At 52.5% G+C, this 21,984-nt stretch overlaps 2 protein-coding genes across 4 annotated transcripts; both read left to right on the top strand.

Moving 5' to 3' along the window:
• The first annotated feature begins 447 nt into the window (after window positions 1-447).
• Window positions 448-21,641, top strand: SCAMP4 (secretory carrier membrane protein 4). 3 transcript variants are annotated; one of them, XM_023764660.1, is made up of 8 exons: window positions 501-576; window positions 7,056-7,149; window positions 7,240-7,287; window positions 10,265-10,393; window positions 10,709-10,865; window positions 11,864-11,965; window positions 18,596-18,713; window positions 19,654-21,641. In XM_023764660.1, the coding sequence occupies exons 3-8, from the start codon at window positions 7,281-7,283 to the stop codon at window positions 19,831-19,833; spliced, it is 693 nt and encodes a 230-aa protein (XP_023620428.1). In that variant the 5' UTR covers window positions 501-576; window positions 7,056-7,149; window positions 7,240-7,280; the 3' UTR covers window positions 19,834-21,641. The 3 variants fall into 3 exon arrangements, with proteins under 3 accessions (XP_006101232.1, XP_023620429.1, XP_023620428.1); XM_006101170.3 differs by lacking the exon at window positions 7,056-7,149 and having other exon boundaries at window positions 448-576; XM_023764661.1 differs by lacking the exons at window positions 7,056-7,149; window positions 11,864-11,965 and having other exon boundaries at window positions 448-576.
• Window positions 495-6,118, top strand: ADAT3 (adenosine deaminase, tRNA specific 3). The gene is made up of 2 exons (XM_014466538.2): window positions 495-576; window positions 4,676-6,118. Exon 2 carries the CDS (start codon window positions 4,693-4,695, stop codon window positions 5,755-5,757), a length of 1,065 nt encoding a protein of 354 aa, XP_014322024.2. The 5' UTR covers window positions 495-576; window positions 4,676-4,692; the 3' UTR covers window positions 5,758-6,118.
• Window positions 21,642-21,984: the final 343 nt, after the last annotated feature.

Genomic DNA, 21,984 nt, shown 5'->3' with positions numbered 1-21,984 from the left:
GCCCCTGGTTGAAAAATCACTGGTTTAAACCTGTTTAACTAAAATGAATAACTAGATTTGCTCATAAAATGAGCATGTTTTGTCCAGGAAAGTCAAGAGGTCCTCTTCGCCTACTGTACAGATGGGAAAACTGAGGCCCGGAGTTGGCCAGGGCCTCAGCCCAGAATGGGAAGGTAATTCCATCCAGTGGGGCAGCCTCTCCGGAACTGAGCTCTGTGAGTGACTGCAGCGGGGGTCGGGTGCCCCTCTGACTCCGTTTCCTTACTCTGCTGATCTTCCAAAATGCCGACTTCCCGCACCCCCCTCCCCCCCACGCCCCGTAGGGTCTCGAACCCACAACGAAAAGCACGCTGGGCGCTCCCGCGGGTCACGAGACCAGCAACCCCACATAGGGGCGGAGCCAGGCGGCCGCGGCCGGCCCTGTGGGGATTGTAGTCCCGGCTCCACCGCCCCCTGGCGCCAACCCCTCCCCTGGAACTACGCTCCCGTCGTGCCCCGCGTCGCCTGGCGGAGGCGGAGCGGGCGAGCCAGTTGCTAACGCTTGGTGAAGCGCAGCGCTAGCGTCCGTCTCCTTAGGTAAGCGCGCGGCCTCCGGGTCTCGGCTGTCGTGTCCCAGGCTCCCGCGGAGGTGGGGCGAGAGCCGCCGCGGGGGACTTGGCTTAGGGGGACGCCGGCCGCGCTGGGGCGAGGGGGCGACCGCGCCGGGCTCACGCGCGCCTCGGGCGGACCGGGGAGCGTCGCGTGTGCGCGTGCGCACAGGACGACCCGGCTCCTGGCGCCCATCCTCCTTCTGCGCTTGCGTGCGCCCCTGAAGCGTGGTGATCAGACCCCGTGTGTCCAGCTGTTTCCGGCGCGCCCTGCCCCCGGATCATCAGGGCCTGCCCCTGCCACCAGGCTGCGAGTTGACCTGCCTCTTGTGCGCTTTGGGCTCAGGTCCCTAATCTTGACATACATGCCAAACACTGGTGGTCCTTCTGCTCTTATAGGAAGTGTGAGTTCTCAGGGCCTTTTCTTACCCCGACCGCGGGGTAAGAGGACTCTCCCAAACCCCACAAGCCCAAGGTTCTCCAACTCTTATTGCACAGAAGGCCCACTTGTAGGGTGCCAGGTCTAGCAGACGCTCAGGGCGCCCCATTAAATTCTAATTTCACTAACGAATAATTTTTTTTAGTATGTCCCAAAGATTGCATGAGACGTACTTATGCTAAAAAATTCTCCCCTTCATCTAGAATTCGAATTTAACGGTATCCTACGTGTTGTCTGGCGACTGCACTCCATTGGGGAGTTTGTTAGAAATGCAGATTTCGGCCCTCTCCTCTGTAGAGCCAGGACCTCGAAACTGCGTTAGGAACTGTGGGTGCCTCTGAGGCTCCAGCACTGGCTGTTCCTTCTGCTCAGGTCTCCCTACCCTCCTTGCCTGGCTTCCAGGCCCTCCTCTGAAGAGCCCTCCTGCTGCCACAGACAGGGCACAGGGCCCTCGAGGGGCTGTGGGATTGTTTATCAGTCCAGGACAATTCTGCCCCTGCCCCCCTGCGTGGTGGTGATGGATTCCCATTTCACCGAGGGGAAAGCTGCAGTGGGGGTGAGTCAGGCAGTCTGGTCAGGGCACAGCCAGCTGCAGGCTCTGGCCTTCCTAATCCAAGGGTAAAAAAAGGCCTCTTGTTTGAGATTTACATTGTCACCTGCAGAGCCTGACTCAGCTCACTGAAGAAGCACCATTTACCAAGTCCCTCCTAACACCAGAGTCCACGCATCCTGGGACCCCAGGGCCACGGCCCTCCTCCCCCCCAGCACGCTCCTGCCCAGTGTTCCCAGGAATTCGGCACACACCTCTTTTCCAGTTTGGTGCCTTGGGGCAGCAGGTAGTCCTAAGCTGCTGAGGGGCCTTGCAGTTAGGGATCCATCTCCCTGGTCCACTAGGCCAGGGGTCCTCAAACTTTTTAAACAGGGGGCCAGTTCACTGTCCCTCAGACCATTGGAGGGCCGGACTATAGTTTAAAAAAAAACTATGAACAAATTCCTATGCACACTGCACATATCTTATTTTGAAGTAAAAAAACAAAACGGGAACAAATACAATATTTGTATTTGCATGTGGCCCGCGGGCCGTAGTTTGAGGACCCCTGCACTAGACCCTCCAGGATCTGCCAGTGCAGTTGAGCGCTTCTGGCCCTGGGCAGTTGGCACCCGGGGCAGAGGCACCACTACCATAAGTGTGACCAGGTTGTCTGCCTCCCCCTGGAGACCAGAGCACAGACGGTTTTAGGAGGCAACTATTGCTGCAGGCAGAGGAGATGGACGCACCCAGGGAAGGGACTGAGCTGGGCAGGACCTCGTGGGGGAGGGCTGTAGGGGGAGTCGGGGTGCCGTACTTAAGATCCTTGGATGTGTTTAAGCAAAAATGAGCAGTTTCTGTTTGTAGGCGGACTGGCATTCTCCGCAGGGCTTTTGGGATGGGGACTGGGGTTCTCTCTGTGGAACCTGTTTATTTCTCATCTGTAGAATGGGCTCAGGACCTCTGTCTTGCAGAGGGACTCGGAAAGCAGTCGGTGAGCTGGTGAGCAGCAGCTGTGTGCCCTGGTCAAGAGCCTCCACTCAGGGAGCCTGGTCTTGTCCTGTAGAAAGGGGACAGTCCCACATTCTCCCTACCAGGTCGTTGGGAGGAGTAGGGGAGCCCATTGGTGAAAGCGTGAGGACATGGACATGGTATTACCTAAAGGCAACTGTCTTCCGACATGCTGGGCCTTGTTTGGCGTCTGCTGACCTAGTGACTTGCCAGGTATCCTTTCCTCTCCCCATTTTCTCTCATAGCAGTTTTATTGAGATACAGTTCACATACCGTGTAGTCCACTCATTTAAAGTGTACATTTTAGTGGTTTTTAGTATAGTCACAGGGTTGTGGAAATGTCATCACTATCTAACTCCAGACAATTCCATCACCCCAAAAAGAAACCTGTCCGCATTAGCAGTCACCCTCACCTACCTCCCCCAGCCCCTGGTAGTCAGGAATCTACTTCCTGTCTCTGTGGATTTGTTTGTTCTGAACATCTTACATAAATGGAATCACACACTGTGTGGCCTTTTGTGTTCAAGGTCCTTCTGCCCTGTGATGAGTGTCAGTGCCTCATTCCTTTTCATGGCTGAGTAATATTCCAGTGTATTCACGGGCCACATTGTGTTTATCATCGGTTGGTGGACACCCATTGCATCCACCTTTTGGCTGTTGTGAATCCTGCTGCTGTGAACACGTGTGTACAGGTTTCTGTGTGGATGTGGGTTTTCAGTTTTTCTGGGCTCATGCCTAGGAGTGGAGGGAAGTTGCTGGGTCAGATGGTGGTCATCCTGTGATATTTATCCGTCCTCTCTAGGGCCCAGCCAGACGTGTCCCAAAGGCAGCCTCCATTATTTGTTGTTTGTTTTGTTTTGGTTAGACAGAGGTTGCACTTTTAGAAGGACAAGTCAGACTGTGTTTGCCGTACAGACAGTGAGAACTTTTGTGGTCCAGGGAAGGCTGTGTGGGGCGTGGGATCCTGGGCATGGTGTGTGCTCGGAGCAGATTTCAGAGTTGGCATTAGGGACTCTACTGTGGGCGCTGCCCAGCACAGGCATTGTGGGCACATGAGGGTCACCCTTCATGAGTTCCACTTTTCGTGGCTGCCGCTGGCACCCTAGTTCAGTATGTTTGTCAAACCAGTATTGTGAGCCTAGGACACATTGTGGTGGGTCAGGATCTTACGTGCTCCCTGAAGGGCCTGGCTGATAAATAAATGAGGGCACATGAAGCTTAGGAGTAAGCCGCAGGGCATGTCATGAGCAGTAAAAGCCGACTGTTGTAAAATGATTTCAACACTTGCTTGTCCACAGGGAAGAGGAAGGAGGGGCTGGCCTACTCCAAGTCCCCGGCTGGGCAGTGTGTTCTGGCCGGGCAGCTGCATCTGAGCTCCTCCTGAATCCAGTTGAGGTTATCTGTGATTTATCTCTAACATTCGCCAAGGCAGCCCTGACCAATAGGAATAAGAAGCTCATACATAATGTTAAGTTTTTTAGAAACCATGTTTTTAGAAAGTACAAAGTAACAGGTGCAGTTAATTTTAATACTGTTTAATTAACCTAAAACATGTAGTGTCATCACTTCAACACTTAGTCAATATAAAAACAATTCATGAGATAGTTTATGTCAGCCGTGGGCAAACTACGGCCCGCGGGCCGGATCTGGCCCGTTTGAAATGAATAAAACTAAAAAAAAAAAAAGACCGTACCCTTTTATGTAATGATGTTTACTTTGAATATATATTAGTTCACACAAACACTCCATCCATGCTTTTGTTCCGGCCCTCCAGTCCAGTTTAAGAACCCATTGTGGCCCTCGAGTCAAAAAGTTTGCCCACCCCTGGTTTATGTTCTTCTTTGTATTAAGTTTCCAAGATCTAGTGTGCATTTTTGCTCACAGCACATCTCAAAGAAAAAGCAAAAAATAAAAAGTCAATGGCGGTTTAAACTTTGCAAATCAAGAGTTGGTACATGACTGAGAACATGACCAGTGATGCATTTTACTTGGGCTGGGGCTCTCGGATGAGCCCTCAGATTCAGCACACTCCTAGGATGGACTCCTCGGCTCACCCAGGCCTCCCGTGGCTGACAGATGATGCTCTGCTCCAATCTCTGTCTCCCACAGTCGGAGCCCTGCCAAGGATGGATCCCCTGGGCTGCACGGAGCAGTGTGAGGATAAGAAGGCCAAGAGCCCAAATCGAGAGCCTGCGCTGTGGCAAGCCCTTCCTGTTCTGTCCGAGCAGCAGTCCAGGGATGTGGAGCTGGTGCTGGCCTACGCCGCACCCATCCTCGACAAGCGCCAGACTTCACGTCTCCTCAAGGAGGTGTCAGCCGTCCACCCACTGCCTGCACAGCCTCACCTTAAAAGGGTTCGCCCGAGCCCTGATGCTGGCCGTCCACACGTGCTGGAGATGCTGCTGTGCCTGGCAGGGCCCGCTGCAGGCACTCGATCGCTGGCTGAGCTCCTCCCACATCCGGCAGTGGATCCCCGAGGCCTGGGACAGCCCTTCCTGGTGCCTGTGCCTGCCTGGCCACCCCTGACCAGGGGCCAGTTTGAGGAGGCGCGTGCCCATTGGCCCACATCCTTCCATGAGGACAAGCACGTGACCCGTGCCCTGGCCGGGCAACTTTTCTCAGCACAGGAGCAGGCTGAGATGCAGGGCCACATGGAGCGGGCTATACGGGTGGCGCAACAGGCGGCTACCAGGGGCCTGAGGGCTGTGGGGGCTGTGGTAGTGGACCCGGCCTCAGGCCAGGTACTGGCCACGGGCCATGACTGTAGCAGCTCAGCCAACCCCCTGCTGCATGCCACCATGGTGTGCATTGACTTGGTGGCCCAGGGCCAGGGTCAAGGCACCTATGACCTCAGGCCCCACCCGGCTTGTTCCTTCACCCCAGCCTCAGCCTCCCAGGATGTCCAGGCCATCTCTATGCACACACTGGATAAGGACATGGACATGGATGATAATGGCCTCCCCTATGTGTGCACCGGCTACGACCTCTACATTACCCGCGAGCCCTGTGCCATGTGCGCCATGGCCCTGGTGCACTCCCGTGTGCAGCGTGTCTTCTATGGGGCACCCTCTCCTGATGGTGCCCTGGGCACCCGCTTCCGCATCCATGCGCGACCTGACCTCAACCACCGTTTCCAGGTGTTCCGGGGTGTGCTGGAGGCCCAGTGCCGCCAGCTGGACCCCGACACGTAGGTGCCAAGCTTGCTGGCTCCAGACTGTTCTCTGCTCTGCCAGCCTCAGCCTCTTCACAGATCCACTTGGGCCCTGGCTCCCTCATTGTCTAAGGGCTGCGATCCTGTCTGTGGATTTCAGGGACGTGCCTCCCAGCCGCGGAACCTGTGCCTACACTATCTTCATTGGTGTGTGGTGCTGCATTTCTGCTAGACCAAGCTTTTCCCGGGGCTGGAGCATAATGGGGCCCAGCCGGGCCTCATCGCTGGGCACTCAGGCTTCCCTCCTTCTGCCGCCTTCACCCTGCGTCCACGGGTCTACTGGGATTGTATCCCCTTTATCTCAAGTCTGACCCATGAAAATAAACTCAACCCTTAAGCCAGGTTGGTGTCTGTTGACAATTGTGGGGCTGCCTCCATCGACGGCCTGGGTGTACACAGCTGGAGGGGAGCTTCTGAATCAAATGTGACCAGAGCTCTGCCCGAGTTGAAGGGTGTTGCTGGCTAGGGTGTGTCTGGACTCAGCTGATGGAAAGGCTCCTTCAGGCTGTCCCATTTCCCCTCCATCTCAAGTGGCCAGAGGAGTCCCCAAAGGCCGACTGCCACAGAGCAGTCAGCACTAGAACCAAGTTGTTTGTTTGGGACTTGGAGCAGGCTGTGTGTCCATCCAGCAACCATGCACTGTCCAACCACAAAGGCACTTCAGGGATTCCAGGACATCCCTGTCCCAAGCGATGCTCAGGCTCCTGGGGACGCTCCCATCTTGTGGGGGCAGGGCAGGCGGGGGCTCCACCTGCGAGCCAGTGCAGTGGCCAGACGTGGGTGGGGCATGAGCCTGCCTGCCTGCAGGGAGAGCCTGCCTGCCTGCAGGGAGAGCCAGCCAGGGCATGACAGAGGGTCTCAGGGGAATATCGCTAAACTGAGGGATGGGCCCTATGGAACTCAGTATCACTGGAACCTTCTTGCCTGGACTAGGTGAGGAATATTCCTGGCGCTTAGCCTCAAGCATGGCTCCTGGCCCCCTCTGGTGCCAAGGGTCCCCTGGAGCTTCACTTGGGTTGCAGTGGGGTCCTCAGTTTTGCAAGGCTCATGGGGCAAAAGCTACAGACCAGATTGTGTGAACCCAGTCTTGGTGATTTGGCAGTGGGGCACTGCAGCCATAATGAGGCACTCGGAGCTATCTGTGGATAAAAGGTGGGGAGGATGAGGTGGCAGGAGGGCAGTAGGCGTGGTCACTGGGATCCCAGGAATGTCCTGGCTCCAGGCTGGCCTGTGGATGGCAGGGGCTGCAGTCTAACCCTTCCCCTCCCACCATCGCAGATGCTGCCCAGAGGTGAAGTGATGACACATTTGGTCACATGTTTGGGGTGGCCTTCCGGGCAAGAGCCCAGACACCCCTGTGGATAGCCTGGAGGTTAGAACTCTAGCCACCGCAGTTGCACAGGCTACCGCTGGTGTCAGGGTCACCTGGCAGCCAAGGTGACTGTTGCTGTTTCCCCTCCAGGTGGCTGCAGGCTTCAGCCTCATCAGGCCATCACATTGGAAATGCCAGGTGAGTCTTTCCTGGGCGCCCTGGGGTTTGTGTCTCAGTTCCTCGGGCAAGTGCCCTCGGGTGGCCAGACCCTTTAGGACCACTGTAGGCGCCCACCTCACGTTCCTCCTCCCATGATGGCTGTTGGAGTCGCCTCCCGGCACTGAGGGGATCACAGGAAGGCACAGTTTCTTTTCTTTCTTTTTAAAAATTGATTAGAGAGAGAGAAGAGAAACATTGATTGATTGCCTCCCATACATACCCCAACCGGGGATTGAATCCACAATCGAGGTGTGTGCTCTGACCGGGAGTGGAACCTGAAACCTTTTGGTATATGCGATGACGCTCCAACCAATTGAGCCACCCGGCCAGGGTTGCTGCTGCTTTCTTTAAAAACTTTATTTTTATAGCGTTCAGTTTCCACATGGGTTGTCAGCTGGTGTTCAGCGTGGCCAGGCCTTCTGCCTGGGGCTCGTTTTACTGACACCACAGGTGGGCACTGAGGTTTGTCACCTGGGTTCATGCCTATACACATAAGATGACGCCCTCATTTCCTCGTGAGCCCCCAGGGTGGCCTGCCTCGTCCTGCTTGAAAACAGAGGCAGAGCGTACACTGAAGTTTGGTGGCCCATGGTCACCCTGCTGGTGGCAGAACTGGGATTTGAACCCAGGCCCATGGATTCCAAGTCAGCGCAAAATGTTTAGCCAAGAAAACAGGGTTTCAAGGAGCCTCAAGATTCAGCCAGTTTTCTGCCTCCTTCCTGTCACAGCACGTGCTGGTGGGACTGACTGTTGCAAACACCCTGTTCTTGCTTTGGGGGTTGGATGTCAGTCAGGCAGGGAAAGGGGTGCCCTGCCTTGTCCTGGGAGCCAAGGGACTAGGGAATGGATAGCTGGGTGGGGACTGTTGGGGCCTTGGGTGCATGGCCACAGGGCTTGGTCGGGCACTATGAGTGAGGTTAGTGACCAGAGCTGGGGAGATCCCTCTGGGTGGGCTCACTGGAAGGGCGGAAGGCTGGAAACCCTGCCTCTCATGGTCTCCTAGAGCAGTGGTCGGCAAACCGCGGCTCGCGAGCCACATGCGGCTCTTTGGCCCCTTGAGTGTGGCTCTTCCACAAAATACCACGTGCGGTCGCGCATGTACGGTGTGAAGTTGACTTAAAACTTTAAGTAAAGTTTATTAAGTTAATTTTAGGGAACGTTGTGGAGTGAAAGAAGATGTAGTGTCGAGGATTGAGAAAGGTATGTTGAGATGGTTTGGACATATAGAGAGGATGAACGAAAGGAGATAGACGAAACAAGTATACAAGACGAGTGTGGATGGGAGAGTTGGAAGGGGTCGACCTCAGCGAATGTACCTCAATCAGATTGAGGACGTTTTTAGCAAAGGCCAGCTTAGGAGTACCCTAATTAAGTTAATAACAATGTACCTACCTATATAGTTTAAGTTTAAAAAATTTGGCTCTCAAAAGAAATTTCAATCGTTGTACTGTTGATATTTGGCTCTGTTGACTAATGAGTTTGCCGACCACTGTCCTAGAGAGTCAGGCAGGTCAGGACCCTTCTGGCTTCTGTGTTACTTGGTAAATGTCTGAGGCTTTTCAGTGGCCAACAAGGTGTGGCTACTCCAACCTTCTCCTTCCTCCAGCCTCTGATCTTACTGCTCCAAGACAGGTAGGACCTCACCTCAGGGCCCTGCACTGGCAGCATCCTCCCCCAGAATCCGCTGAACTCCCTTCTTCACTTTCTTGAGTCTTTGTTCAAATGCCACCCTGTAATAAAGCCACCCTGACCCTGCTTTTAGGTCAAAGCGGACACCCCTAGCACTGCCCTGCTAGCCCCCACCTGCTCTGGTGGTTCCTCTTTACAGCACCCAGCATGTCTCAGCTCTCCACCTAGATACCCACCTGTCACAGTGATTGTTGGCCCCCTGTTGGGATGGAGCCCGAGGACAGGGCTCCGTGTGTGTTGTCTTTTGTTACCTGGCAGGTACTCAGGAAGCATGCCCAGTGGCAGTGGGGTGAAGTGGAAGGACACAGAGAGGCAACAGGGCAGCACTGACTTTACCATGCTGTTGGTCAAGTCATGTCTCCAAAAAGACATGTTCAGGTCCTGACCCCTGGTACCTGGGATTGGAACCTATCTCATTTGGAAAGAGGGTCTTTGCAAGTCTGTTAGTTAAAATGGATCACACTGTGGTAAGGTGGTCCTAATGCAAGGACAGGTGTCCTTATAAGAAAAGGGAAATTTGAACACTAACACAGGAGGTCGCCTTGTGACCATGGAGGCAGACACTGGGGTGATGTGGCCACAATCCAAGGATCCCTAGAGCCCCCAGAAGCTGATAGAGGCTGGAAGGACCCTTCCCTGGAGCCTTTCGAGGGAGCGTGGACCTGGGACACCTTGATCTCTGACCTCTGGCTTCCATATTATAAGAGGAAAAATCTGTTGTCTTAAACCCCCAGTGTGTGGCTGTTTGTTATAGGATGCTCACAAATTCCAAGAGCCAGAACCTTCCCTGGCGACAGGTGTTAACAGTATCTGGGTTCTGCCTGTGAGCCTGTGTGAGTGTCCTGTGACGGTTCTAAGAAGTCACACAGGATTTACCAGGAGTCTAACAGACTAACTCATGTGGCTAAACCCAGGTGTGGGCAGGGCTAGTCCTTCCGTTTCCAGCCTTTTCCAGTTTCTTAGAGGCACCACATCCCAGGCTGTGGCCCCTCCTCCATCTTCACAGCCAGCAGCTCAGCCTCTTCCATCTCTGCCTCTGACCCTCCTGCCTCCCTCTTAAGAGGACCCTGTAAGGACACTGCCCCCCCCCCCCCGAATCCGGGGTCGTACCCATCCTAGGGGCTTTGATTTAATCCATCTGCAAAGTCCCTCTGCCGTGTGAGGCAACATGTCTACAGGTCCCAAGAACAGGACAGGGACATCTTTGGGGCCTTTACTGTGCTGCCCCCAGCATGGCTTAGTCCCACGGTGTTCTGTGTCCCCATAGAAAAGGAGAACAACTTCCCGCCGCTGCCCAAGTTCATCCCTCTGAAGCCTTGTTTCTACCAGAACTTCTCCGACGAGATCCCCATTGAGCATCAGGTCCTAGTGAAGAGGATCTACCGGCTGTGGCTGTGTGAGCAGTGGGGTTGGCTGGGGGGTGGGGGTGGGGGGCTCCCCACACCACTGCAGAGACCCAGGCCAGGCCCAGGTCATGAAGCTGCCCCATCCTCGGGCTGGGAGAGCTTGAGGTTTTTGTAGTAACTCTCCTTTCTGATAAAATTCTGTCCCGGAGGCGGCATGGTGTGATGGACAGAACAGGTGGGCTGCTGGGCAGGAACCTTTGTCTCCCTGAGCCTTCTCTGGCCTTTGGTCCCTGTGTAGTGGGGTGGAGGTGCTTGTGCCCTAACCCCCAAACCCCGGCTGAAGCCTCCTTGTCTCCCCTGTCCAGTCTACTGCATCACACTGGCAGTCAACCTCGTCGCCTGCCTGGCCTGGTGGATCGGAGGTGGCTCAGGAGCCAACTTTGGCCTGGCCCTGGCCTGGCTACTGCTCTTCTCCCCTTGTAGCTATGTGTGCTGGTTCCAGCCGGCTTACAAGGCCTTCCGGTAAGTGGGGGCCTGGCCATGCCCTCATGGGGCCTTGGGGTGACTGTGCTGGCAGTGGGTTCAAAAGTGAGTAGCCAGGATGCCCCCAACTGTGTGTGCACATCTCCATGCTGATTCCTGCACGTGGAACCTGTGCCTGCTCTGCACCTGTCACCCTAACCCAGGTGCTAGTAACCCTCCCTTTCTCTTGTCCAATTTGGATGACAGCTTGTATCGGGGTCTGCGCACTACAACCCACAGATGCCTGTTGTGTTGTCTTTTAATAACTCTATTGAGTTATATTTCACATTCCATACAACTTACTTACCTAATATTTGAGTGTTTCTAGAGTCTGCACAAGGTTGTACACTCATCACATCCAATTCCAGAACATTTTCACTGCTTCAGAAGCCCCATCCCCCTTAGCAGTCACCCCTATCCCCTCCCCAGCCCCTTTGGACATAACCTGCTTCTATGAACATTGGCCCCCAGCCAGCCCCCTGCTAGTCAGGTGTATTGCTCCTGGATGGTCCCGAAATCCCATCCTTAGGAGGTAAGAGTTCTTATACCAGTGATGGCGAACCTTTTGAGCTCGGCGTGTCAGCATTTTGAAAAACCCTGACTTAACTCTGGTGCCGTGTCACATATAGAAATTTTTTGATATTTGCAACCATAGTAAAACAAAGACTTATATTTTTGATATTTATTTTATATATTTAAAAGCCATTTAACAAAGAAAAATCAACCAAAAAAAAATGAGTTCGCGTGTCATAGGTTCGCCATCACTGTTATACACCTTTCCAGTAAGGAACCCATCAGTGCAGCATCTTCTCAGAGGGGCAGTGTTTAGGCCCCTCATGGTCAGAGACTTGTGTGAGCATGCGTGCAGTAATTCATGCAGGTCGTACCTGAAGAAGGGAGAGTATTTCTGTGTTGCTGTCTCTGCCTCACATTCTCCTCTGGGTTGTTGTCACTGAGAGGCTGGGGCAGCCATAATGGTCATTCCTCTCGCTCTCCAGGGCCGACAGTTCCTTCAATTTCATGGCATTTTTCTTTATCTTCGGAGCCCAGTTTGTCTTGACCGTCTTCCAGGCTGTCGGCTTCTCAGGATGGGGTGCTTGGTAAGTCAGTGAACGTGGCCGCCTTGGTGGGTGTTAACTATAGACATGTGCGTGAATACCTGTGTCAGTCCGTGCGGGCTGAGACTGTAACATAGACCCCAACTTCTGACGGCTGATGGAGACAGACATTTACTTCCTGCTTTTGTAAGTGCTCCAAGGAGGTGCCAGGTTGAGGGGCAGGTGTCTGCTCCACATTGGTACCCAGTGCCTGTGAATGCTTGATTACCAGCCACGCTGGCCACAAGGAAGAGACCGGTAGGCATGGGCCAGCAGTGTGTCCCAGGAGGAAAGTTTGGAGAACAGCAACCTGTGAGCCCACCCTCTAGAGCAGTGGTTCTCAACCTTCTGGCCCTTTAAATACAGTTCCTCATGTTGTGACCCAACCATAAAATTATTTTCGTTGCTACTTCATAACTGTAATGTGGCTACTGTTATGAATCATAATGTAAATATCTGATATGCAGGATGGTCTTAGGCAACCCCTGTGAAAGGATCGTTCGACCGCCAAAGGGGTCTCGACTCACAGGCTGAGAACCGCTGATCTAGAGAGAGATCCAGCCTTCTGTTTGCTTGATTTTAGAGTATTAGATGACATTTCCATGGCTGCTGTAACAAGTTACTTCCAACTTAGTGACTTAAAATGCAACAAACTTCTCATTTCCAGTTTGGGGGAGTCCAACATGGGTCTCATGTGCTAAACCCAGGTGTGGGTGGGGCTGGTCCTTTCGGAGGCTCCAGGGGAGAATCAGTTCCTGCCTTTTCCAGCTTCGAGGGTGCTACATCTCTGGCTCATGGCCCCTTCCTCCATCTTCACAGCCAGCAGTGCAGCCTCTCCCAAATTTCTGTCCTTTCTGCCTCCCTCATGTGAGGACCCTGTGATGACACTGAGCCCCCTGGGTAATCCAGGGTCATCCCCATTTCATGCCCTTAACTTCATCCTACCTGCTAAGTCCCTTTACCACATGAGATGACAGACGTGTCGAGAGTTACTGGGACCAGGATATCGGGGCTGTTACCAGCCACAGGTGGTGTCTTTGGTGTCCAGTGTTGGGTTAGAGGCATTTGGGGTGGCTCTCTTCACACGAGAACTGCCTGGGAGTGCCCTGATGTGTTTGGCCTTTTGGTTGATTATTTTCCGAATGACAGGAGCTCATTCTATCTGTAGTTAGAGCTCCCGATTCAGGAATATTTTCTTTCTTTTAAAAAAAAAATACATTTTATTTATTTTTTACGGAGAGGAAGGGAGAGGGATAGAGAGTTTGAAACATCTATGAGAGAGAAACATCGATCAGCTGCCTCCTGCACACCCCCTACTGGGGATGTGCCTACAACCAAGATGCATGCCCTTGACCGGAATCAAACCTAGGACTCTTCAGTCCGCAGGCTGACACTCTATCCACTGAGCCAAACCGGTCAGGGGAGGGACATTTTCTTATGTCATGTCCTCGAGTCCTCTTGCTCCACTTTTTCTGGGTCTTTTAAAAAATATATAATATATTCTTATTGATTTCAGAGAGGAAGGGAGAGGAAGAGAGAGATAGAAACATCAATGATGAGAGAGAATCAATCAATCCACTGCCTCCTGCACGCCCCCCACTGGGGATCGAGTCCGAAACCCGGGCACGTGCCCTTGACTGGAATCGAACCAGGGACCCTTTAGTCTGCAGACTGATGCTCTATCCACTGAGCCAAACCGGCTAGGCCTGGGTCTTGTTTTGGGATGCCTATTGCCATCATTTCTGTGGTTTTCCTCCCTGTCGTTCCCTGTGTACACTGGGAAAGCCACCGTGGCCCGTCCTCTACAGTGAGAAGTCATACAGTCTTGTTTGTTTCTTGAGGCTCATGTGAGTTTTCACGGCCTCTTCAGACCCCGCCTCTCAGCTCCTTCCTTACTGTCCATTTCCTGCTGTCTCTTCTGCCCTTCTCTGTAGAGTCTCAAAATCATCTGCTTTTCTCCTGAGATCATTTCTAGAATGCATGTCCCTACATCTTCCTGTTGTTGCTCTTCCTGTTGGTGATGACATGCGCTTTCTTCTTGGTCCTCCCAGACCTGGGAGGACCGGTAAGGTGCTATCTCAGTCTTTCAGGTGCAGTGATTCTCAGAGAGGACCGCAGGACTCCGCAGATGGTTGTGCTCTTGGCTGTGGTTCATACAGAAACAGGACAGCAAAATGAGCTGAGGGAATAGGTGTGTAGGACAAGTTGAGGGGGGATCAGATGCAAGCTTCCAGAGTCCTCTCCTGGTGGGGTCCCATAGAATACACTTAATTACCCCAAAATGAAATGTGACAATGTGCAGAAGGTGCAGTACCTAGTGCTCTCGTTGGGGTTGGTCATGTGGACCCCGCTCTGCCTGGCAGGTACAAGATTCCAGACTCCAGGAGGAGAACAGGTGCTCAGTGCGAATGATGTAGTTGCAGAGGTATTTTAGGGCCAGCAGCTCCCCTGTTGGGGAGAGGAGCCCCCAGAGTTCAATTCCCAAATGTCCCCCCACCATCTGGTTTGCACTACAGGCATGCACGGGCATCTTGTTGTTGTTTTGTTAATCCTCAGATGAGGACATTTTTTCCCACTGATTTTTAGAGAGAGTAGAAGTGGGGTAGAAACAGAAATAGCGAGAGAGAGAGAGAGAGAGAGGGGGAGAGGGAGAGAAACATCGATAGGTTGCCTCCTGCACACACCCTGCCAGGGGCAGGGATCTAACCTGCTACCCAGGTACAGGTACATGCTCTTTTTTTTTTCTTTTCTTTTTTAAAAATATATTTTATTGATTTTTTACAAAGAGGAAGGGAGAGAGATAGAGAGTTAGGAACATTGATGAGAGAAACATCGATCAGCTGCCTCCTGCACACCTCCTACTGGGGATGTGCCCGCAACCAAGGTACATGCCCTTGACCGGAATCGAACCTGGGACTCTTCAGTCCGCAGGCTGACGCTCTATCCACTGAGCCAAACCGGTTAGGGCCAGGTACATGCTCTTGATTGGAAAATGAACCCTTGACCTTTCAGTGTATGGACGGATGCTCTAACCATTGAGCACACCAGCCAGGGCACTTGGGCATCTTTTTTTTTTTTCTTAATATATTTGATTGATTTCAGAGAGAAAAGGAGAGGGAGAGAGAGAGAATCATCAGTGATGGGAGAGAATCACTGATAGGCTGCCTCCTGCATGCTCCACACTGGGGATTGAGCCCACAACCCAGGCATATGCCCTTGACTCGAATTGAACCTGGGACCCTTCAGTCCACAGTTCGATGCTCTATCTGCTGAGCCAAATCGGTTAGGGCTCAGGCATCTTTTTTCTCCAGGGTTGAACAGGGTAGAGGGACTTTCTGGTGGGGTGAGAGCAAGGACCAGAAGGACAGTTTTCAGGGGAGACTTTCAGCTCATCCCCAAGCAGAAGTGATGCTCTCAAGAGGGCCCCTGTGACAGTCACCCACTCCCGCCAGTCCTGTGTCATGTGGACCTGTCACTCCCTACACACTGGTCTGCTCTGCAAACACATTCCTGTGAATCTATAAAAAAGGACACTTAGAATATATGAACATATCATATGTAAATATGACCATGATGGGAGGGAGAGGAAGAGAGAGATAGAAACATCAATGATGAGAGAGAATCATCGATTGGCTGCCTCCCGCATGCCCCACACTGGGGATTGAGCCCACAACCTGGGCATGTACCCTGACTGGGAATCGAACCATGACCTCCTGGTTCATAGGTCGATGCGCAACCACTGAGCCATGCCGGCTGAGTGGCTCCTGTTCCTTTTTAAATAGCCTTTTAACCTTGCTACCCCGAGGTTTACAGAAGGTACAGGGACAGGATAGAGTGCTGCCATCCACCCATCTCCCTGACACCTTTGCCCCCACCCAGACTGCAGGCTCCATTTGCATTTCTGCAGCAGTATCCATGAAAACCCTTTTTAAAAAATTCTCACCCAAGGACATCTTTATAGAGAGGAAAAGAGAGAAAGAGGGAGAGAGAAACATTAATGTGAGAGAAAAACACTTATCATTTGCCTTCGGTATACTCCCTGACTGGGGATCAAACCCGCAACCAGGTATGTGCCCTGACTGGAAACCGAGCCAGGAACCCTGCGGTGCACGGGGACGACGCTCAACCAACCGAGTCACTCCAGGGGCTCCTGTGGCATGGTTTAATTGTTGCTTTAGCAGAGTGTGCACGTCAGACCCGGGTGAGCGGTGCCTGTTTCTATGAGTTGGTGTCTTTTTCTGCCTCTCCCTGATCTGTGGGCTTGACTGTCCTGTGCATTGTCCCCCATTTGGGTTTTTGGAGTAACTGCTTTATTGAGACACATTCCACACACAGACAAAAAATTCACCCTTTACCGAATGTCAGGGATGGGGAACGTCTGGCCCACGGGCTGTATAAGGCCTGTGAAATCATTTGGTCTGGCCCTGCCAAGGCGTTAGGGGTGATTAATTAAATGTTTGACCAAAATATAGCAGGCTAATGTTTAAGTTAATAATTCTGTATGGCCTATGAGTGATGTTATAATATCCAAATGGCCCTTGGCAGAAAAAAAGGTTTCCCAACCCTGCTTTAGGTGTACAAATCAGTGTTTTTAATACATTCACAGGGATGTATGTAATCATTATCTAATTCTAGAATATTCCATCACCCCTCAAAGGAAACCCTGTTCCCATCAACAGTCACCCCCTTCCTCTAACAACTATTAATGTATTTTTTGTCCCTGTGGATGTGCCTGTTCTGGACTTTCACATGAGTGGAATCACGTACTGTGTGGCCTTGTGTGTCTGGCTTCTCTCACTGAGCATGTTCAAGGTTCATCCACATTGTAGTGAGTGTCAGTGCTTCACTCCTTTTCATGGCAGAATAATATTCTGTTGTGTGGATGAACCACACTTTGTATATCCGTTCATCAGCTGATGGACACTTAGGTTGTTTTTTACTTTTTTTGCTATTGTTAGTAGCGCTGCTGAGAAATTCCTATGTGTTTTTGTGTGGACGTGTGTTTTTCTTTTGAGTGTATACCCAGGAATGGCATTGCTAGGTGGCAAGGTAACTTTTAATTTTAACCTTCTGAGGAACTGCCAGATTCTTCCACAGATTTGGCAGGCTCTGTCCCCTGCTGTCTTTTCTCCTGTTCTGTCCGTTCTCCCTAGTTCTGGCCCCTTGTGCCCCTAGCTGAGTGGCTCTGGGGAAGCACCTGGCACCCCTGGCTCCCTTGTTCTCCGCCCTGTCCCTTCCTCTGTGCCCAGGCCTCTCTCCATCCTCCTGTTCCCCGTGCTGCATGTCTTGGCCTCTCTGGATATGGTTGGGGTATAGCAGGCTTACTCTGTCAGCTGTTTGTAGCTGATTGAGGCCAGTTTATCACCTGCTGTTGCAAGGGATGTCATTCTGGGTCATAGATGAGCTTGTTCTTTGGGAAGCTGGCAGTTGCCAGCTCACTCCTTGGTGAGTCTGGGAGGCAGTGCCTTGGAGCAGGCTCCCCATTCTACAGTCCTAACTGTAGGTATGTTGACCCTCAGAGACCATGATCCTCAGACTGGGCCCCGCCCCCACCGCCACCTACTCAGCCTCCTGATCTAGGGCTCCAGATCTAGTGGGAGATCCCCATCAGAGGCAGTGCCTGCTCCCCTCCAGGAGCCCGAGGATGATCCCCTTCCCTATAGGACAAGGTCCAGCTGCCCCGCCTTAGCTGCCTGTCCATTTCTCCCAGTGCCCACCTGAGCCCTCCATTGCCCAGTTTTGCTCACACCCCTCTAAGTGCAAAGCAGTGTATGTAGAATGTTCCTCCTCCATCACAGAGCGGGAGCGGGTACTGTGTTTGCATGTGCCTGTAGTATACACATGCATGTTTTCATAAACATTCTGTGGAAGAATACGTAGCAAACAGATCACATTGGTTCCCTCTGAGATGGGGGGGCGGGGCGGGGGTTGGCAGGAGAGAGATTGTTTATTGTATATTCTTTCAAATTTCCTAATCTTTGAACTCTGTGGTTTTACTACTTGTTAAGAAAAAAATATTCTAAAAAATACTGTGTGTCTTGACTTCCCTTCCCAGGGGAGCATGTATAAACAGATGAACATTCCTTTTCATGCGGCCAGTGAAGTTCTTATGCCGTAGATCTTGCTGTGCCGGCTCAGCTTCACCTTCCTTTTCCCCTCTTACTTTTTACCATCTCCTTAGTGATCTGTCGTGGGGCTGTAGCATAATTTACATTCTTGTTCCCAGCCAGTGGTTGTGTAGGGTGCTCCCAGTTTCTCATTATTCCAAACAATTGTTGTAAATTCTTAGAATTAAAACAGTTGGGGTAACAGTCTTTACAGATAATGCCCATGCCCGTCAGAAAGGGTGTACACTGCCACTAACAGAGTGTGTTCGTGTCTCCATTTCCTGTACGCATGACATTTGCCCATAGACGGTTGGAGAATGATACTTGTTCTAATTTGTGTGACTTTATTGGTGGGTTTGTGCATTATTTTGTGAGTTTATTGACCCCTCCGTCGTCCTTGGGAGAATTTCCCACTGCTCTGCAGGTCGTTCACCTTTTCCTTTTTCAGAGCTCTTTACATAGGAAGCGTAGTGGTCCCTTGTCCGGCAGATATGCTGGCGCCCACACTCTCTCTTACCCCTTGCAGTGGTTGGCTGGCAGCGATCGGGTTCTTTCAGACCAGTGTTGGAGCTGCCGTGGTCATGCTGTTTCCGGCCATCATGTTCACAATGTCAGCCGCCATGATGGCCATTGTGATCATGAAGGTAAGTCCTCTGGGTCCTGAGACGTCTGGCTTCTTCCCATGCATCCTGTCACCTGACCTTCCTGGCCCTGGGGACTTGTCTTATTCCTGTTTCAGGAGCAAGAGACAGTACAGTGTCCGGGAAGTGACATGATTTCCATCAGCAGGGAAGTCTCTCTGAGTCAGGACCCTCAACTGCTCAGGCCAACACCCCACCTGTCTGCCCACAGTGGCCTTCCAAGGACAAAGGACTTGGGGAAATGGCACAGTGTCAGCTGCTACTGACTACACCTACCTTTGGGTGTGTCCCCAGCACACACAGGTCCACACTGCTTGATCTGTCCACACTGGCTATGTGTTGTCATTTGTAGTTAAATTCAAATTTGTAGTTAAAGTAAAATGAAATAAAACAGCTTACCCCACGTGCTCCAGGGCAGGTCAGCTCAGCCTTTCTGGTTGGTGGGGAGTCAGTGGTCTGTCCCCAGGGGTCTCTGCTGTGGAGATCACTACTAGCAGGGATGGCTCTGTCACTGTCTGGGCCTGACACTCCCATGTCAGGAGGCCATCAAATGATTGTCATACAAGTTTCTTGTGGATTTCTCCATTCCAAGCACTGCCCAAGAGTACCCAGAGCCGCCTCCAAGCACTGGGTGTTGGGTAGGGGCAGTCACAGGAAGAGAAAAGCCCCAAATCCATGACAGGATGAGCCTCTTTCCATGACAGACATGCTGTGGGCCTCTCAGGGCAACAGATCAGCACCAAGAGGCACCAGGGGCTGTGGCTCACAGCTGGGTCTTCTGAGTTCACAGTCTTAGATTCAACATGTTTTCTGAAGTTTCCGCAGACCTTTCTGTGGCTTTTGTACTTCCTTTAAGAAAAACACAACCTTAAACGTGAGCGGCCTCCACATCACTAACTGAAGTACTGATCTTTGTCCTCTGCTACCACCCTCTGCCCTGCAGGTACACAGGATCTACCGGGGAACTGGTGGAAGCTTCCAGAAGGCACAGACAGAATGGAACAACGGCACTTGGCGGGACCCACTGTCTCGGGAGGCCCAGTTCAACAACTTCTCAGGGAATAGCCTGCCTGAGTACCCCACTGTACCCACCTATCCAGCCGGTGGTAGCCAGTGGCCTTAGAGGGAGCTGACTGGTCTTGTTGCTTGCCTGCCACCACCAGCCCTCCTCCTCCTCCCTATCCACTCCCTATCCACACTGGGTCCAGTGGAGCCCTAAGCATCTGTCCCCTGTCCCTCCCAGGTGGCAGGTAGGCTCCTCCCCCAGCCAGGATGGCAGCAGGGGTTGGTGGCCACCGGGACCTTTTCCAGGTGGGATGGCAGACCCCAGCAGCTCTCAGGGCCCCGTGCCCATAGCTCATCTCACATCCAAGAGCAGAGGTCCTTGGAAGCACTGCCCAGAAGTCGGCTGGCCCTGCCAGCCGCAGAAGGATGCCTCTCTTGCTCCTGAAAACTTTTGGTCACATAATGTCCACTGCAGCAGCCACACCCTCTCCCCTTGGGGTCTCAGAGGACTGATTTTGGAAGGAGGCTGGCCGCCCTCCATGCCAGTGCTGGGGACGCTAAGAAGGGCTCCTCAAAGTCACCCCACTCCTGTCAGGGCCATCACCCTCGCCCAGTGCTCAGGAAGAGGGAGGTTCTTCCCTGCTGGTGATGTGGACACTTGATGTACAGCTGGTTGCTCAACATTTTGTCCTGAGTTTATCCATCTGCAGCCGGGGGGCTCACGGGGACGGCCAGAGGCTAATTCACTGCCGCGGTGCCATGATCTCAGCTTTTCCCTGTCCATCTGTCCCAGTTCTCTGCACTGGTCCTCACCCGCTGTTCAGGACCATTGACCAGCTTGCTTCCAGCCTTTCTATCCACCGTTGCTCTCCCCCAGAGACGCTGTCTTCTCCCATGTGTTAGAACTCCAATGCCTGGGCTGGTTGCTCCTGTACAGGGAACCTCAGCAGGATGTTCATTGAGATCCAGAACCTGGGACTGAACCCTTTGGTGGGGACATGGGCTTCTTTCCCCACCGTGCAAACAGGAAAACAGGTGCATCTCATCAGTGTGTGTATGGCCCCAGGGTTACCACCGTCTAGAGGTGTGAGTGCTGGGCCAGCCACTCAGGCTGTGATCCACACGGCCATTTTCTGGGTGTGTGGAAGCAGATCACATTTCTCAGGAGAACAGCCTTTCAGGAGGAAACAAGATGTGACAAATCTCTGTGCCTTACTGAAATCTAAATACCGTCACTTCTTTTCTCCTCTCAATTCTTCTAGTTCCTTCTGAGATGGAGGAACTGGATGTTGTGTGGGTATTGCCACAGCACCTTTGTGAATGGACGGGCTAAGGGAGGTGCCCTGATGGCCTCTCAGCCCATGTTGTCCAGGCTTCCAGTAATGCTGCCCCTTGGCTCCTGCCTGCCTGTCCCCTGGGGCAGGCCATGGACCCATGCCTGTCACACCACGCTCTGCTGGGATGCCATCCTCTCCAGAAGCTCCAGCATGGCCAGAATGTGTCCACGTTCGCTTGCTTTGCTTTCTTGTGCCGAACGCCACATGGTGTCTGAAGGTGGCCATGGCCCCTGAGGAAGCACCTGGGCCTGGGTCCCTGAAGGGCAAGTCCTCCTGGATGGAAAACAAAACCCTAGGTTTCCCGGGTTCTCAGTAACATCCCCAAGCCAGCTTCCCATGACTGACAGATGGCTCACACTGGGCACATTGTGGACTGAATCTCATTGTGACTGGATGCCATTAGTAACGGAGCCGGTTAACCAGGTGCAGAATGAACACATGAGCACCCCACTCCCCACCCCACTGGACATGGCACCTTGGTTACATTGTAGTAGGTGTTTTTGTTTTTTTTGATTATGTTACTTTATTTTGAAGTAGTTTTTGTTATTGGAAAATATTCTGGAAATAAATACATCCTTTCTGCAGCAGACCAAGCCTCCCAGGGCTGCTTGTGGTGGGTGTATGTGTGTACGGACTTAGACAGAATACCACCAGGACAGCCTGTGCTCCTGGACCCAGTTTCCATTGATAGGCAGACCCTGCCCTATAGGCACCGAACCTCCCTGTGCACCAAGGACGGAGCCCGGTTCAGCCCAGCACTGTGCACCCAGGCATCTGCCCTCATAACGTCCACACGTCACTGCAGTGTGGTTTCCTTCAGGTTTCTCTTTTAAATCATTTTCTTCACATTCAATAGTTTTCGTTTGAAAAGGGAAATTCACAGAAAATAAAAGTTTGTTTATCATAAGATAATGGTAGGTGTAGCTGGACTA

This window comes from Myotis lucifugus, unplaced genomic scaffold (assembly GCF_000147115.1).
Source record: "Myotis lucifugus unplaced genomic scaffold, Myoluc2.0 scaffold_342, whole genome shotgun sequence".
Lineage (NCBI taxonomy): Eukaryota > Metazoa > Chordata > Mammalia > Chiroptera > Vespertilionidae > Myotis > Myotis lucifugus.
Note: the sequence above shows the minus strand (reverse complement) of the source record. Positions and strands in the feature narration are given on the sequence as shown.

Excerpts from the sequence above, each read along its gene's own strand:
- ADAT3 (XM_014466538.2), top strand. The coding sequence starts at position 4,693 with ATGGATCCCCTGGGCTGCACGGAGCAGTGTGAGGATAAGAAGGCCAAG.
- SCAMP4 (XM_006101170.3), top strand. Across the intron at positions 10,866-11,863 it reads CCGGCTTACAAGGCCTTCCG|GGCCGACAGTTCCTTCAATT; the intron begins GTAAGTGGGGGC and ends CTCGCTCTCCAG. Across the intron at positions 18,714-19,653 it reads TGGCCATTGTGATCATGAAG|GTACACAGGATCTACCGGGG; the intron begins GTAAGTCCTCTG and ends TCTGCCCTGCAG.